This window comes from Camelus ferus, chromosome 10, assembly GCF_009834535.1.
Source record: "Camelus ferus isolate YT-003-E chromosome 10, BCGSAC_Cfer_1.0, whole genome shotgun sequence".
Taxonomy (NCBI): Eukaryota; Metazoa; Chordata; class Mammalia; order Artiodactyla; family Camelidae; genus Camelus; species Camelus ferus.
The window spans coordinates 41,200,895-41,215,876 of NC_045705.1; the positions used below are offsets into that span (position 1 = coordinate 41,200,895).

At 39.3% G+C, this 14,982-nt stretch overlaps 1 protein-coding gene and 1 long non-coding RNA gene across 11 annotated transcripts in view; one reads left to right on the plus strand and one right to left on the minus strand.

Moving 5' to 3' along the window:
• Positions 1–7,396, minus strand: part of PICALM (phosphatidylinositol binding clathrin assembly protein) — a 94,829-nt gene extending 87,433 nt beyond the window's left edge. For 3 of the 10 annotated variants that reach the window (XM_032488821.1, XM_032488820.1, XM_032488819.1), the window contains exon 1: positions 6,930–7,392. In XM_032488821.1, coding sequence (XP_032344712.1) covers positions 6,930–7,059 — 130 coding nt within the window. In that variant the 5' untranslated portion in view covers positions 7,060–7,392. Of the gene's footprint in view, positions 1–6,929 lie in introns of all 10 variants that reach the window. The other 7 variants (XM_032488817.1, XM_032488816.1, XM_032488818.1 and 4 more) reach the window with 6 other exon arrangements.
• Positions 6,747–14,714, plus strand: LOC116666411. Its single transcript, XR_004323237.1, has 2 exons — positions 6,747–6,936; positions 14,305–14,714. It is a non-coding gene; the product is annotated as an uncharacterized LOC116666411 (long non-coding RNA).
• The last annotated feature ends 268 nt before the right edge of the window (positions 14,715–14,982 follow it).

The following is a 14,982-nucleotide window of genomic DNA, read 5'->3' on the forward strand; positions in this document are numbered from 1 at the left end:
CAAGGCCTTTTAGGAAAGATTAGATTATCAACTCTTTTTGCCCCCAATCAGTCTCCTTTCCAAGTCACATACAGCACATTCTTTCCAATTTACTTAACAATATGACATAATCAAAGGATTATGTCACATCTCTTGCTTAAAGCTCTACAATGATTGGGTCACTGTTATCCATCAAATCAAATCCAAAGTTACTCTGAGAACTTAAAGGACCACTGAAGCCTAGTGTTTGAGTATCCTTTTATCCCTTCTTAATATAAACTCTTCCTTAGAGTTGTGTTTTTCTAGTTTCAGAACCTTTACAATCTTAAAAATGGAGGACTCCAAAGAGTTTTGTTCATGTAGTTTTTCTCTGTGATATTTACTGCATTAGAAATTATAACTGAGAAAATTTTAAACATTATTAATTCATTTAAAAATAAAACTCATCATATGCTGGCAATTTTCATTAAAAAAAAATTCCAAAGTCAAAATTTAAAACAGTAGCATTGTTTCACATTTTTTGCAAAAACTCTTTACTATCTGGCTTAACCGAAAACAGTTGGATTCTCACATCTGCTACTACATTCAATTGGTTGCAGTATCACATAGCCTGTGGAAAACTCCACTGTACAATCACAGAAGAATGAAAATGGAAAAGGTAAATAATGTCTTAGCATACGAAAATAGTTTTGACCTCACAAACATGCTGAAAGGGTCTTGGGGATTCCCAGGAGTCCCAGAACCACACTTTAAGAAACACTGCCATGAATCAATAAATATGGTTTATTTAGTGCTTAGCAAGCATAGGGTCATAGGTTCAATCCCCAGTACCTCTGTTAAAAATAATCAAATAAATAAATAAACCTAATTACCTCCCCTCCCCTCCAAAAGAAAGCACAGACCTGTTCTCCTCTTCCTGGTTATGAGATCTTGGGCAAATTACTAAACTTCTCAGTGCCTCAGTTTCCTCTTAGTAAAATGGTGATAATAAAATCTCTCACAAAGTTGTTGAAAGAAATAAACAAGTTAATAAATGTAAAGTGTTCAGTAATGTGAATGCCCAGCACAAAGTAAGCACAAATATTTGTTAATTATAAAATCAATCCAGGCACAAGCACAAAGAACACACCTAGCTGTGAATATCGCCACCACATTCTAATGTAATTTGAGAAATCCTTAATATTCTGATAACCTGGCAAATTACAACTTTGAAAATAATTTTTACTATAAAGGTTTAATTTCATCAAAATTCTCTTTTAAAGGACTATCACTAGCAAATTCTAACTGCCCACAAACTAGTCTCCATGAAAAGGACCATATACACAATGAATATACAAAACTCTAAAAGGTCAAATCCAAACATTTCAATTCTCTAGAGAAATATATAAAGCCATTTAACTGGGAACATACTGAGACGGAACACAAAGTAACGGAAATGCCACTTCAACCACCAGAAGAACAGGAAGAGCAAATATTAAGCCTTTACTTTGAAAATCTAACCCTACTTCTTCTTGGTAGGGCTCTAACCTCTTGCCAAGAAGCCTTTAAGTTTATTTTTCTTCTTTGATTTTAAGGGTGAAATCATGGAACTAAACACAACTAAGCACTTTGAAATTGAGGAAAACAGAACAGAAGAGACTTTCTATGCATTACAGTGAACTTTCACATTAAATATTCTGAGTAATAATCAGAGTTAAGATAAACAATTTTATTTAAAAAGTAAAGCAATTCGGATGATTAATTTGAATGACTTATTTTAAACAATTAATGTATTTTTAAAACATCTAATTAAATATTTCATACAAGTGCTCTACAAATCAAGTGAGAGAAAAAGTCACTTCATAACGAAGTTTCACTTTTCTGCAGAAATTAAATTCTAAGACATCTTTGAAAATTATTCAGAAGCATTGCTACAAGGATAAAAAAAAAGACTAACGTCTAAATAGTATTTCTTAAAATAACAAGTCCACCAATGAAGCTTAATTATTTTATAAAGATATATTAGAATTGATTTGCTAATTACAAATAAGGTGGTTAACAAAATGGCTATATGTCAAATTCTCTTCAGTTTCTCTTTTAAAATACAACCTATTCAGAAACATAACTAAATATATCAAGGAGGAAAAAACTTAACATTTGTGAGTTCTACTGTATACCACTGGCATTTGACATAAGAAGTCAAATCTTATAATTATCACTTCGATGACTCAATTACCATTTTTTGTATTTCACAACAGAATAGGTCAAATAACCAAATGAAAATACAAACCGTATGGTTAATTCTTATGGGAAAGAACAGTAAGCCCATACATAACCATGAAATAATTGTCTCTTTAAAACAAGACCCATTTGTAAAGCCCCAGTTACCTATTTCTAAACAAGAGCCATTTAGGGGCAGATCTTCTACTTACTTATCTTCCTCACATGCACCTTCTGGCAAATCAGATCCCAGTTACCAGGCCCCTTTTTGACAACATGCAAACTAAGCACTCATTGGATAGCATTAACTAAGATGTTAAAAATCAATAATTTGTAAAAAGTGCTGCTATGAGCATCGGGATGCATGCATCTTTTCAAATTGGAGTTTCCTCCAGATATATGTTCAGGAGTTGGATTGCTGGATAATACGGTAAATCTATTTTTAGTTTTTAAGGAATGTCCATACTGTTTTCCATAGCAGCTGCACCAAATGACATTCTCACCAACAGTGTAGGAGGTTCCCTTTTATCCATACCCTCTCCAGCATTTATCAGTTGTGCACTTTTTACTGATGGCCATTCTGACTGGTGTGAGGTGATACCTCACTGTAGTTTTGATTTGCGTTTCTCTGATAATTAGTGATACCGAGCAGCCTAAATGTCCATGAACAGATGACTGAAGAAATTAGGGTGTGTATACACACACACAATGGAATACCACTCAGCCATAAAAAAGAATGAAATAATGCCATTTGCAGCACCATGGATGGACCTAGAAATTATCATACTAAGTAAAGAAAGTCAGACAAATGTCATGGTAGCACTTCCATGTGGAACCAAAAAAAATGACACAAATGAACTTATTTACAAAGCAGAGACTCACAGACATAAAAAAATAAACTAATGGTTACCAAAGGAGAAAGGGAGGAGGGATAAATTAGGAGTCTGGGAGTAGCAGATACAAACTACTACGTACAAAATAGAGAAACAAGGTCCTATTGTTAGCACAGGGAACTATATTCAAAAGCTTGTAATAACCTATTATAAAAAGAATATGAAAAAGAATATATATGTGTATAACTGAATCACTATGTTGTACACCAGAAACATTAACACTGTAAATCAACTATACTTCAATTTGAAAAAATCAATAATTCATTTAAAAAGATAATTATTTCAGGTACATTTCAGTGTTCTATATATATTTTCAATTGTCACACAAATCACTAACCCAAATACAAATTCCATCATCCACATATTCAAAACATTCACAAATTCTTACTTAAAAAGAAAAATGTTGCCACAATTAAAATTAGGCAGTCTAGATCCAGTACACAACACACAAATACCCACACTCTATCCACGTTAGAAATATGCTTATAATGGATGCTTAATAAGAACATGATTTTGATTTTGTTGTACAGAATGTAGGGCAGATGGTGGGTGGAATGAAGTATCCCGGGAAATTAACTGGGAAAAATGCGGATAAAAAAGTGAAGACATTAGAGACATTAACATATTACATTTCAGTGAAACATGTCACAACATAAATGCCCAAGGACAGTAAGTTAAACAAGTACAGAAAAAAGGAAAATATTCTTGTCAAAAAAACAAGAGTAAAGGTTGTGAAATCAGGTAAGAATGTTTTTAAATTAAGAATTTATAAATTTTAAAACTGAGTTATGTCTATACTGTAATTATTAATGTTTTAAGCATTCTCTGACCTCTTTAAATGGAGTTAGAGACTATTTTCTATGCATATGACGTTACTCTCCCATAGCTATGAGAGAGGATTACATTAGATAATGGTTAAGTGCCTGGCAAATTGAAGTCCTTCAAATACAAGGGCTGCTATTCTTCCATCTTTATTATGGCCATTAGACATCTGGATTTAAATGCAAATCATGTTTATTTTTACAAATATGTTTCAAGTTTGACAACTCTTTTCACACTAGGGACACTAGTTAACATTATTATCTACTGACACCTATAAGCAAAGCAAAAGCTTTCTTAAACAAGTATACACTGTAGTATGAATTAAGCAATAATTCATGGGTTAACAATAATCATTTCCTAATATGGAAAGACCTTGGTGAAGTACACAGAAATCACCTCTACACTCTAAAGGCTTATAGGAAAAAAAAAAACAGTACTAAGCATATTTTTCTGTTAAATACTAACATTTAAAAAATGAAATCATTTTCATTAGCCTCAACTAATTAGTCAACAGTTTTTTAAGACATTAAAAGATGCAACAGAACTAAGCATTCACTAGAAAGAAAAATTTCTAAAAGAGGAAAAATTATCTCTACATTAAAGCCTTAAGAGTTCATGGTGTCAAGAACCAGAACTGTTTGTGAAAGCCTTTTCAATTTTCTCAAAGTATGTCAAAGTGTGTGGGGGAAGAAGGTGTTTAGAAAAACCACCCATTGGTCAAACTTAAATTTATGTCATTAATGGAACTGGTTACAAGGATATTTTAAATAATACAGCGAAAATGGTATCACTGTATTTAAAAAAACTTCATTTAAATGAAATAGAGTAGTGGCTCCTTATTTATACAGATTTTTTTTTTAAATTACCAGAAATATTCAAGTTCTAAAGAATAGGGAATTCATAAACACAGTAGTGGAAAATAAAAAGAACTACAAATGTGAGATTATCCATACCAAACCTAATCCCAGTTCGTATCTGCAGTAGCTTCCATTACAAGAGAAAAGGCCAGCATTTAGAAACCACAATCAAGTACCACTCTCCTAAACGTACCTAGCCTATTTTCTGACCTTTCCCACAATGTGTTAGAAGAACTGCAACTAAGACAAAAACCTTTAAAAAGGACTTTTAAAAGCGCTATTCATTCTTGCTATAATTTATCATTTAAACTGAGAGAAGAGGATAACAGTTCACAAAGTCACAAGTAGTCTCTTCACTCACCCCTCAACACCAAAAACAAACAAAAATCAACCTCACAAAAGAATTAACAGTGTTAGGGCAAACCACAGATTATGTAGAGCAAGCCAAGTAGTCATCCGAAGAGAAGTAAACAGTAGAAATGTCTACTCCAAATATCAGATAATCAAAAAAGCACTTAATGTATTTTAAAGAATTTCCATTTATTAAAGTGTCATCATTTAAATATATTCTGTATTCTCTAAACAGTCAAGGATTGATATTTAATAAGCAGCCTGTATGATCCGCACATCTGAGAGAAGAACCAAGCAGCAATGATGTTTTTTTTAAACTTTTCCACAAGGAAGGAGTAAGTCACAATGAATAATGGGTTTGTCTGTAGCAATAACTTGTTCTAACAGTACTTCATGAGCAAAGTATCTTGGAAGAATTCACATTTTGTACATTTTTTTTTAAAACTGCAAACCTTACGGCCAACATCCAAAGAAGAAATCAAAACAGGACTCCCATCAGTGAATTCCCTTTCAGGACATGCTCACTCTTGCTTCAAACAGTAAAGCAAAGTAACTTTCATGTAGGATGAAAGTCAGTCAGGCTATGTGTCCAACAGCCATTTAAAAAAGGAATTTATTACTATGCCTATGTCCCTCTGTTTCCCTGAAAAGTTTCAGGTCAAAGCTCCATTGAGTCAAAGCTTGAGTAATCCACTGAGCTTTGTACCTTGAGGTAAAGGAGTGGAATGAAAAAGGAGACTATTACCGGTGGCTTCCAGGTTTGGAAAAAGTTGGGAGGAGTTAGCTCCAGGAATTGTATATAAGTTAGTGAATGGTGTAATATGCCATGTAAGAAAAGCTAGTCCCCCCAAAGACAACCAGCACAAATTAAAACGGAGTCCAAACTCAAGCATCATCAAATATCTTTTCACCAGTTTTTTTAAATGTATTTTATTTGTAGGTTTGATTAATCCATTTTGAATTCCAATAGTCTACGCTTCGCTCAAGCTTCTAAATTCAAACCTCCAGGTTTAACAGTTCTAGGAACTGATACCAAAATTAGCAAACCTTTCTCCATATCCCTATGAGAAAAAAAGCCGGGGGTCGGGGGGCCTGACATTCACAACTTACTTCCGTCAAAAGCGTGGAAATACAATCAAATTCCACTAGAGGCGACTAAAAATCCCAACGTTCCACAAAGCTTTCCCTAAACCAACGAAAGCTTTACTTTCGCTCCCACGAAAAAAGTAGTCTGGGGTAAAAGTCGGGTATTGAGTACGATATTTAATATGAGATGAAGGAACTTAACTGAAACTACAGAGGCAAAGAAAGGTAACTCAAGCGGGGGAGGAAAGGTGGAGGAGAAACCTGGGAAGGGAAGGGGCAGAGGAGAAACAGGGATCCCGGTCCACCGAACCCGGCGTTTGCGGAAACCCGAAGAACGCTAATGGGGAAACAATAGGGCGGTGAGACCGGGAGCAAGCGGGGAGACGTTCAGGAGAGGGCGGCTAGGCAGCCCGGGACGCATGGGATGAAAGAGCAGAAGGCTGCAGTAGATAGAGGCCGGGACGTGAGGAGCTAGGTGGAGAGGCAAGTTGGTCGGGTGTGATGGGGTATCGCGGCGCACCGGGCAGGGCAGCGAGGGTCCCCTAGGAGCCTGGAGGGGAGTGGCTTGTCAGGGATTTTCAGACAGGGAACGGAAGCCGTGAAGGCAGGTGTGATGGAAGCAAAAAGAACACAGCTCGGACGAACACAGGACCCGCCGTGCCAGATAAGACGCAGAGAGGGAAGAGCTAGCTGAAGGGGAGGAAGGATTCGGGTCGCGGGGGCCGCGATCGGCTTCACTCACAGTCCAGGTGCTTTTTCTTGGGCCCCATGATCTCGTGGGTCGTGGCCTTGCATACTGTCTTGGATACGGCGGAGCCGGTGACACTGTGCTGGGCGGCGGTGATTCGGTCCGTCAAGCTCTGGCCGGACATCGCTGCGGCTCCTCCGCCACCCCTTCCGCTCGGCAGCCGGCGGGGACTGGTACCCCCAAGCGCCGGAGGACCCCCACCCCCCCCCCCGCCGCACCCCCTACCCCCACCGGCTCCTTCTCCGCCTGCCGGCCTGGGGCGGGGCTCAGGGCCGCTCGCTGCCACCCAGCCCGGAAAGAACCGGCTCTTGTCACCCGCGGGGTCAGGCACGGTGTCGGGCACTCCCCGGCCCCCGCCTCAGCTCAGCCCACCCCTTCCCTGGTCAGCTGGAGCCGGGCAGGGTAAGAGGGACAGGCAGCTGCAGGAAAATGGCGGCGCCAGGCTCCTCCTCGGAGCTTTCCGGGCTGCCCCGGGTCACGTGACTCGGGTGCCGCCCCTCCTTCTCCTCCCGCCCCTTTTCCCTTCTCTTTCCTCTTCGACGCCCGCCCTCCCTCGCTCGGCAAGGGAAGAGCGGGGCGGCGCCCGCGTGTTACGTGATGGAACCCGCCCGGCGGGCGCAACAGGAGGCCCGGGCCGGGGGGGAACGCGCGGCCCGCCGCGTCACGTGACGCTCCCTGCCAACAGGTCGCCCGAGGCTGGGATCGCGGGGGTCACAGAAGGGGGGCGGGGTGGGGGAGGGGCGGCGAGTCCGACGGGCTGGGGACGGGAGGGGACGGACGTCCGGCTTCTCCGCTGTCCCACCCCAAGGGGTCCTAGTCCCTGTGGTTGAAACCAACGGCGTGACAAAGAGGAGGTACAGCTGCCCTCACAGCTCCCACTGAGGAAGGAGATGTCAGAGCTCCCCGGGCTTTCCAAGAGGAATCAGGAAAGTGTTTAGGGATGCAACTAAAGTCATCTTTCTGGCTTTAAGGAAAACCAAGATGCTTCTGTCGGTTCATTCTCGGAGCCTGCCAGGAACACTCTCCCTACTGTGGAACTGTTGAACCAACCGCGGCTTACTTACCCCAGAAGGGTTGGGTTTTAACCCCCTTTTCTTGAGAGGCTTGGAGATGTCACCTGTTTTTGTTTATCTCTTTTCTGAAAACTCGACCCATCGCTGCCAGTCTAAATTTAGACACCAATGGGCCAGTATTCTTTCTCTAGGGTGTCAAATAGGACAGGAAACACATAGCTTCACTGGAATTTGAAAAGGGAAGTAGTAGGGTGATGTCAACAGAGATTAGCTTGACCCTACAAGGCTGACTGCTGTGATTATTAAAGGTCCAGACCATAGAAGGAAGTGAGAAGGCGGTAAATAGAGAAGTCCCATTCAAAGAATCCAGACATCACTACCTGCCATCTCCCCTGGTTTAGTCTTTGTTCTCTTTGGCCTCTTTTCTCTTGCATAGACCAGATTTTCAAGGAAAGAAGGCACTGACACTGTCCTGTGGGCATTTTAGAGGAATTATTATATCCTGTGAATCTGTTCTATGATACAGGTTTATTAACAAAGTCTTAAAATGTTATTAGGGCCTCACTTTTAGCACAGGTTTAGAGATAAATTTTAAAATCTCCATGAATGTTAAATTACCGTGATAGTTCTATGTAATCTTGCTAGTTTCAAATGAAATGCTAACATACTCAGAAAGTCTGTGTACACCATCTGCCAGCTGAGTCCAAAATACTGTGCTTCAATCTGGTGACTCTCAAAAGATGCAAAGCTAATAGATAGTTAACATTTTATGCATCATCGTGAATTTTGTGGTCTCCCCCCGTTCTCTTTCCCCGCGTTTTTTCACTGTGGCTGGTGAAATTCTGCAGCACCATGCTTTTGCCAAGAACATAAAGTGCTTAAACCAGCAGGCTTCATCTTTGTCAAGCCTGCCCCAAATTTCTCAAAACTTAATGACTTCCTTCAGTGCATCTGCAATCCATCTGTGGTGTGGTGCCCAGTTTGCTGCCCCGTGTTCATTGGGCAGCGAGAGTCACCCAATTGTCAAGACAGGTCAGCCATCCCTGCTTTTATTCTATGGGTTCCACTTACTAAGTTACCAGTTGGCCTGAGCCTCTGCACTGGTAAACCCCCACTGAGGTCAACAGGAGCATGGCATCTAGCTATCAATGGCTAAATCATTCATCCTCAGGGAAAATGTTAAAGAATTCCTAAACACACAGCAGGCAACTTGTATCTTTTGCACTGTTGTGAATGACATTCTAGGAAAGTATTTCACTGTTACTTTTACCATAGAGGTTCTTACAAACCACCTTAGTCAAATAACTGTGGACATGTTCACCTTATTAATAAACTAGCTTCTATTAGAAATATCACTGCATTTTTTTTCAAGGGTATATTTTAGAAGTTTCTAAATATGTAAACAATTAGTGATCATTGTAGAGATTTATGTATAATTGGGAACTGAAAGATATGAAGAAATTTAGATGACAAGGAAGTGTCCTAAGGATAGAAATTACTAACATATCCTATCTTACATGCTTAAGTTTTCTGTGTCTTCCACTTTTCTTGGTCTATTCAAGAAATATCTTTCCCTGAAGTCCCAGAGATGCCTCAGACTCACTGTGGCCAAAACTGAACTTCTCGTCTGCCCATTTGACGTCCTGAATCCATACTGATCTTTTTCTTTATTCTTTGCTTCTATTAATGGCCTTACCACCTGCCCAGAAGTCCAAGTCAGAAAAACCATGACTCACTCCTAGCTCTCCTTCACTCTTATTTCTCATCTAGCCTAATCTCCTTACATCCCTCAAAACCATATTCTCTCTAACACCACTTCTATTGCCTTAGTTCCAGGCTTTATGATCTCTTTCCTATGTAGACTATTCCAACAACTATTTAGTGATGTCTCTTTCTCTCATACTTCAACCCTCCACTCCAGAAGGAGTCTTTCTGAACCCAAAATATGATTATCTTTTCTTTGCATCAAAACCCTTTCGTAGCACCCTCATCACTACTCTAGAGAATAAAGTTCTGGACTCTCAGCCTGGCATACAGGCCCTTCGTGATCAGTAGCCACTACCTAACTATTGCTCAGTGAGCCTCATCTCTTCCCAGTCCCCCATATGCACTCCAGCCAGTATTGCAGTACTGGCCGTGCTTGGATGTGCCATGCTGTTGCATACCATAGGCAGTCAGCAGTTTCCTTTTGTTACTCATGTGGTATCTTGTATATCCTTCTGCCATCTAATTATTTTAATTGTTTTCTTGCACTAGCATGGGGGGATGGCAGATATCTTCTTGCTAGTATTGTGGCTGATGCACAGTAGACACACAGTCGTATTATGGTTAAATGAATGAATGAAGACATTTTGAAGTCATCCATTTGGAAACACCACTCCAAACCTCTCATTTAATAAAACCTGGCCATTTTTTTACACTTACGGCATAATTGCCAGATTGTGGACAATAATTATGGATTGTGGACTGCAGATGGACTTGGAGCATTATCCTGTTTCAGTACTTTATCAATTCATTTACTCTTTCAAAAAATATACACTGAACAAGTACTGTGTGTCAGGCACTGTTCTAGGTGCTGCCTACTATTCTAACAGTGAACCTGTCAGTCCTTTGGGAACTACTCAGCTTTTAACTTTGATCACCAACTGAAGGTGTATGTGCTTTAATTACTAATGAACAGAACCAAAAACAGAAGAAAGGAAAAAAAATCTTGAATAGTACACAATATTTCCTAGGCTCCCCAAATTAAAAAGTATACTGTAGAGAGGTGTGAGGTCCAAGGGAGGGAACAACAGTTTTTTGAATGCCTTCTACGTACTAGGAACACTACATAAAATTTCTCATTTAATTCTCCTTACTATAACTCTGAAACGTATTGTTCCACTTAATACAAGGTGAGAAAAAGAGTCTTAGAAGTTAAATTCTTATCTAATTTTTCTCTATTGCTTAAAAAAAAAATTAAGTCTTAAAAAGTCGCAGACCTCCCACGGATACTCAAGTGGTAGAAACAAGATTTTAAAACTCATTATCCTTTCATTATTTTATCTAGACTCTCTAAGCCAAGACTTAAGCAACTACCATATAAATTAAATTCAATTAATAAATACTTCTTATCTACATACTCTATGCTAAGGCATTGCTAGTTGCTAAAATATAGTAATGTGTGAGACACACATGTCCTCTGCTCTCAGAGTGCTTATACCATTTTAAATGGCAACAGAGGAGAAAAGTAAGTGGGGCGAAGAAAATATGCTGCACCTGAAGAATCCTTATGATGTTTGTAATTTTAAAGTAAAAAATGAGGTAAAAAAGAATACAGAAGAGAGGATTGACCAGAATTTTTACCCTTTATTATTTCACATAAGAGCATTCCCAAATCCAAGGAGTCTACCAGTTCCCTATTCCCACTCTTCTTAGACATTATGGCTATCTAAATTATAATCTTTTGACATTCTGTTAGCTAAGCCGACCCTGAACACCTTGGCAACCCCTTCATCCCTCACCTTTCTATGTTTATGCTTCCTGATGTTGCCAAGTCAGTTAAAGATTATAATCTTATATAAACTTACAAAAAGGTAAGGACTTTTTCTTTGAATGTAGCTTTACTGTTTTGCTAGAACTTCCAAGCAAGGACTCCACTTCCAACTGTGGGACCCTTATTCAGGCTCTCAGCATACATCCTTGTGATAACAACAATTACATGTAACTGTGTTGATTACTTATCCTGTGCTAAGCACATTACATGCATAACTCAAACCCTAAAACAATATCATGACCTAAAGTAGCAGAGACAGCTTTGTGTTCCCCCAAAGTCTGCTTCCTTTTCTCCTGAACACACACACTGTATTTCCCATCCTCCTCTGTAATTAGTCATGGCCATGTGACTGACTTCTAGTCCAACAGAATGTGGACAGAAGCGAAAACCATTTAAGTTTTGGCCCACAGAACCTCTGAAACCTCCCACACATGCTCCCATTCTCTTTCTTTTCTTACCTACCAGCTGAATGAAGATTTCAAAGAATCTAGAGGAAGTCAAAACCACAAAATGGAAGAATCCTGGGGCCCCAAAATAATCCTTAGAGAAATCCTGCTCCAGAGAACTGCATGACCAGGAACACCTGTGCTGGGTTTTACTTGTCTTATTAAATTCTGCCTCCAAAATTTTGATGCTGTAGTTACCACAGTCATAAGCTGCCCTTCCTAATACCTTCTTTTCTCTCCACTTTACTGATGAAAAAATTGAGGCTTACAAAAAGTTAAGTAACTTGCTTAAATTTGCTCAGCTGTTAGGTGGGGAAGGGTTAGACCTCAGGCCTGTCTGACTTCAGAGCTTGGGCTCTCACTGCCTGACTTTCTCATGACAGTACTTCATGTGCTTCTTAAAACTTTGTCCAAGCCCATATAGCCTTTAACATACACTGCTTCACTTAGCATGTGGAGAAGATAGTAATCAGGGTGACCACCAGGTTCTCTCACATGTATGGGGCTCTTTTACTACCTTTAACTCACTCTTGCCACATTCTCCTTTCTTTCAAGTATATTAATTCTGTAATTCCAATATGACTTACAATGTATTTGGGCCTTTTATACTCCTTGAAAGATGACATGTAGACTAGCTGTAAAATACAGCCCTTCTCTTAAAAGGGAAAACTAATCAAACTTTGACTCTGAATCATCATCAAAACTTTCTCTGTTATGAAGCAGAATAAAAATAGTATACCTGAGCTGTTAAGATACCTGGAGTCCATTCTTCTCTGTAATCTAAAGAGGCTGAATCAAATAAAAGTGTATCAGAACATGTAACACTGAACTAAAAGATCAGGATTTTAATGTTCATGATGAAATTAGGGTATTAAATTTTGACTAGTAAGTAACAGTAAAATGAAGGAGATTTATTAATTCATTTGAGGCAATGGGGGAAACACCAGATTTGTAGTTAGGCACACCAAGGTTCAAACTTCTGGGCAAGTTATTCAGTTTCCTCATATATAAAGCAGGGATAATAGCACATATCTTACAGATTTCTTGTCAGGATTAAAATAATGCACGTAAAGAACTAGTACAATGCTTGACACACAGTTGTCAATGAATAAAATCATTCAGCAAATATTTACTCAGAATTTACTATGGACAAAGCACTCTACTAGAGTCGCAGGATATAGACATAGATTAGGTAAAATATTAACACAATGTATAATTGACCCTTGAACGAGATGGACTTCAAATGCACAAGTCCACTTATACGTGGATTTTTTTCAGTAAATAATACTACAGTGCTACATGATCCCCAGTTGGTTGAATCTGCAGATGCAGAGGTCTGACTGGCAGCGAGGGTGGGGGTGGCGGCGGGTAACTCCTGCCTTGTTCAAGTGTCAACTGTGTTAAGTAATATGATGAGGTATGCCTAGAGTACTATAAGAACAAAGAAAGATGATACCTAGTTCTTCCATTCTAGATCCTGAAAACACATCAGTGAACAAAATACAAAAGTTTTCTGCCTTCTTGAATGGTATGTATATTCAAGTGGGGATATAACAAACAAACATGAAACACATGCAGGGAGTGAAGAGTGTTATGAAGAAAAATTAAGCAGGGTAAAAGAATCAAGAATGACAGGAGATTACTTTAAACTGGATATCAAAGGAAAGCCTTTCCAAGAAGGCGGCATGTAACTTGAGTGGATTGGGGGAGTCAGCAGTGCAAATATTGGGGAGATCATTTTGCATCAAGGGAACAATGAGTACCATAGCTCTCAGACAGGAACAAGATTAGCTTTTTTGTGGAACAGTAAGGCCAGTGTGGCCACACACACAAAAAAAGTGAAGAAGATACAAAGACTTAAGAAATGACCTCAGAGATATAATCAGAATATGAAGGGCTTTAAAAGACATGTTGAGGAATCTAGATAATATCTAGACATAGATGTCCCATGAGAATAGACAGCTAGCCCTAGATCCTTGGAACAACCTGATGACTGTGTGAAGTAGGCTATTTCCAGTCAAGACAACTGGAACAAGACCCCATTGGTTGCCATGTTCTTCTTGTACGCATATCCCCTTGGCTTTGCATCTTCTCAGCTATTTTGTTCCCCCTCTTCTGGATCAAGGTTTCAGACAGTTGATGGACACCAATGCCCTCTACTCATGGCATTTCCAAGACCCGTATTCTTTATTCACTGGTAAGGCTGAATAAACCCTACCCAAATTAAAGGAAAGAAGAAACTTGATTATGTAAGGAAGACCCATATAGATTATGTCACATGCTTTTGTTGTTCAGGTTTCAAAATCTAAGCATATGGCTTTGAAATGCCCTGCAAACTCTAATACTTTTTGTCTTAATGTCTGTCTTCATTGCAGTTACCAGATACATGATCTTCAGAGATACAGATCTTAAATCCTGCTGCACGGCCACTGCTACACTAGATGACTTACAAATGATCATCCAACAAAAAGAACAAGAAAAGCTGATACTTACAGAGGTCGATATAACTACTATGAAAAACTCAATACATAATCGCAGCTTATCAAATAGCATTACAGATCTGGATTGATCACGTCCCCAGAAAAATAATAGTCTTTCTTCTAGCTTGGGCTGAAGATTGACCAAAAGAAGGGGGACTGAGAAATGAAGCAAAAACTGAAATGATCTACTGTACCATTCCATGATATGTAACCAAAACCATTTAAGCTCTTACTGTTTTTAACACCATCTTGCTTAGGCTCATATGTTACAATATAAGACCACAAATAAATCGATTTAACTGCAACTCTGCACAGATTCATAGGGTCTAGTGGGTCACTTAGTTTACAAATTGTAACCAATCCCTGCCCAGGCTACTAATATCCACCACAAATGCACCCTATGATGCATCTCTTTCCCTAACTACCCTGTTTTCAGACATTACTGACACTCTGTTACTGTGATGCTTCCCCTTACTTAGCAGCAGCTTTTAACAATCCAGAATTTTATGAACAGTTTTTCTCTTGGTTTTTGAACGGAATTTGGCAGACTGAATCATATCTCACCTCTCCCTC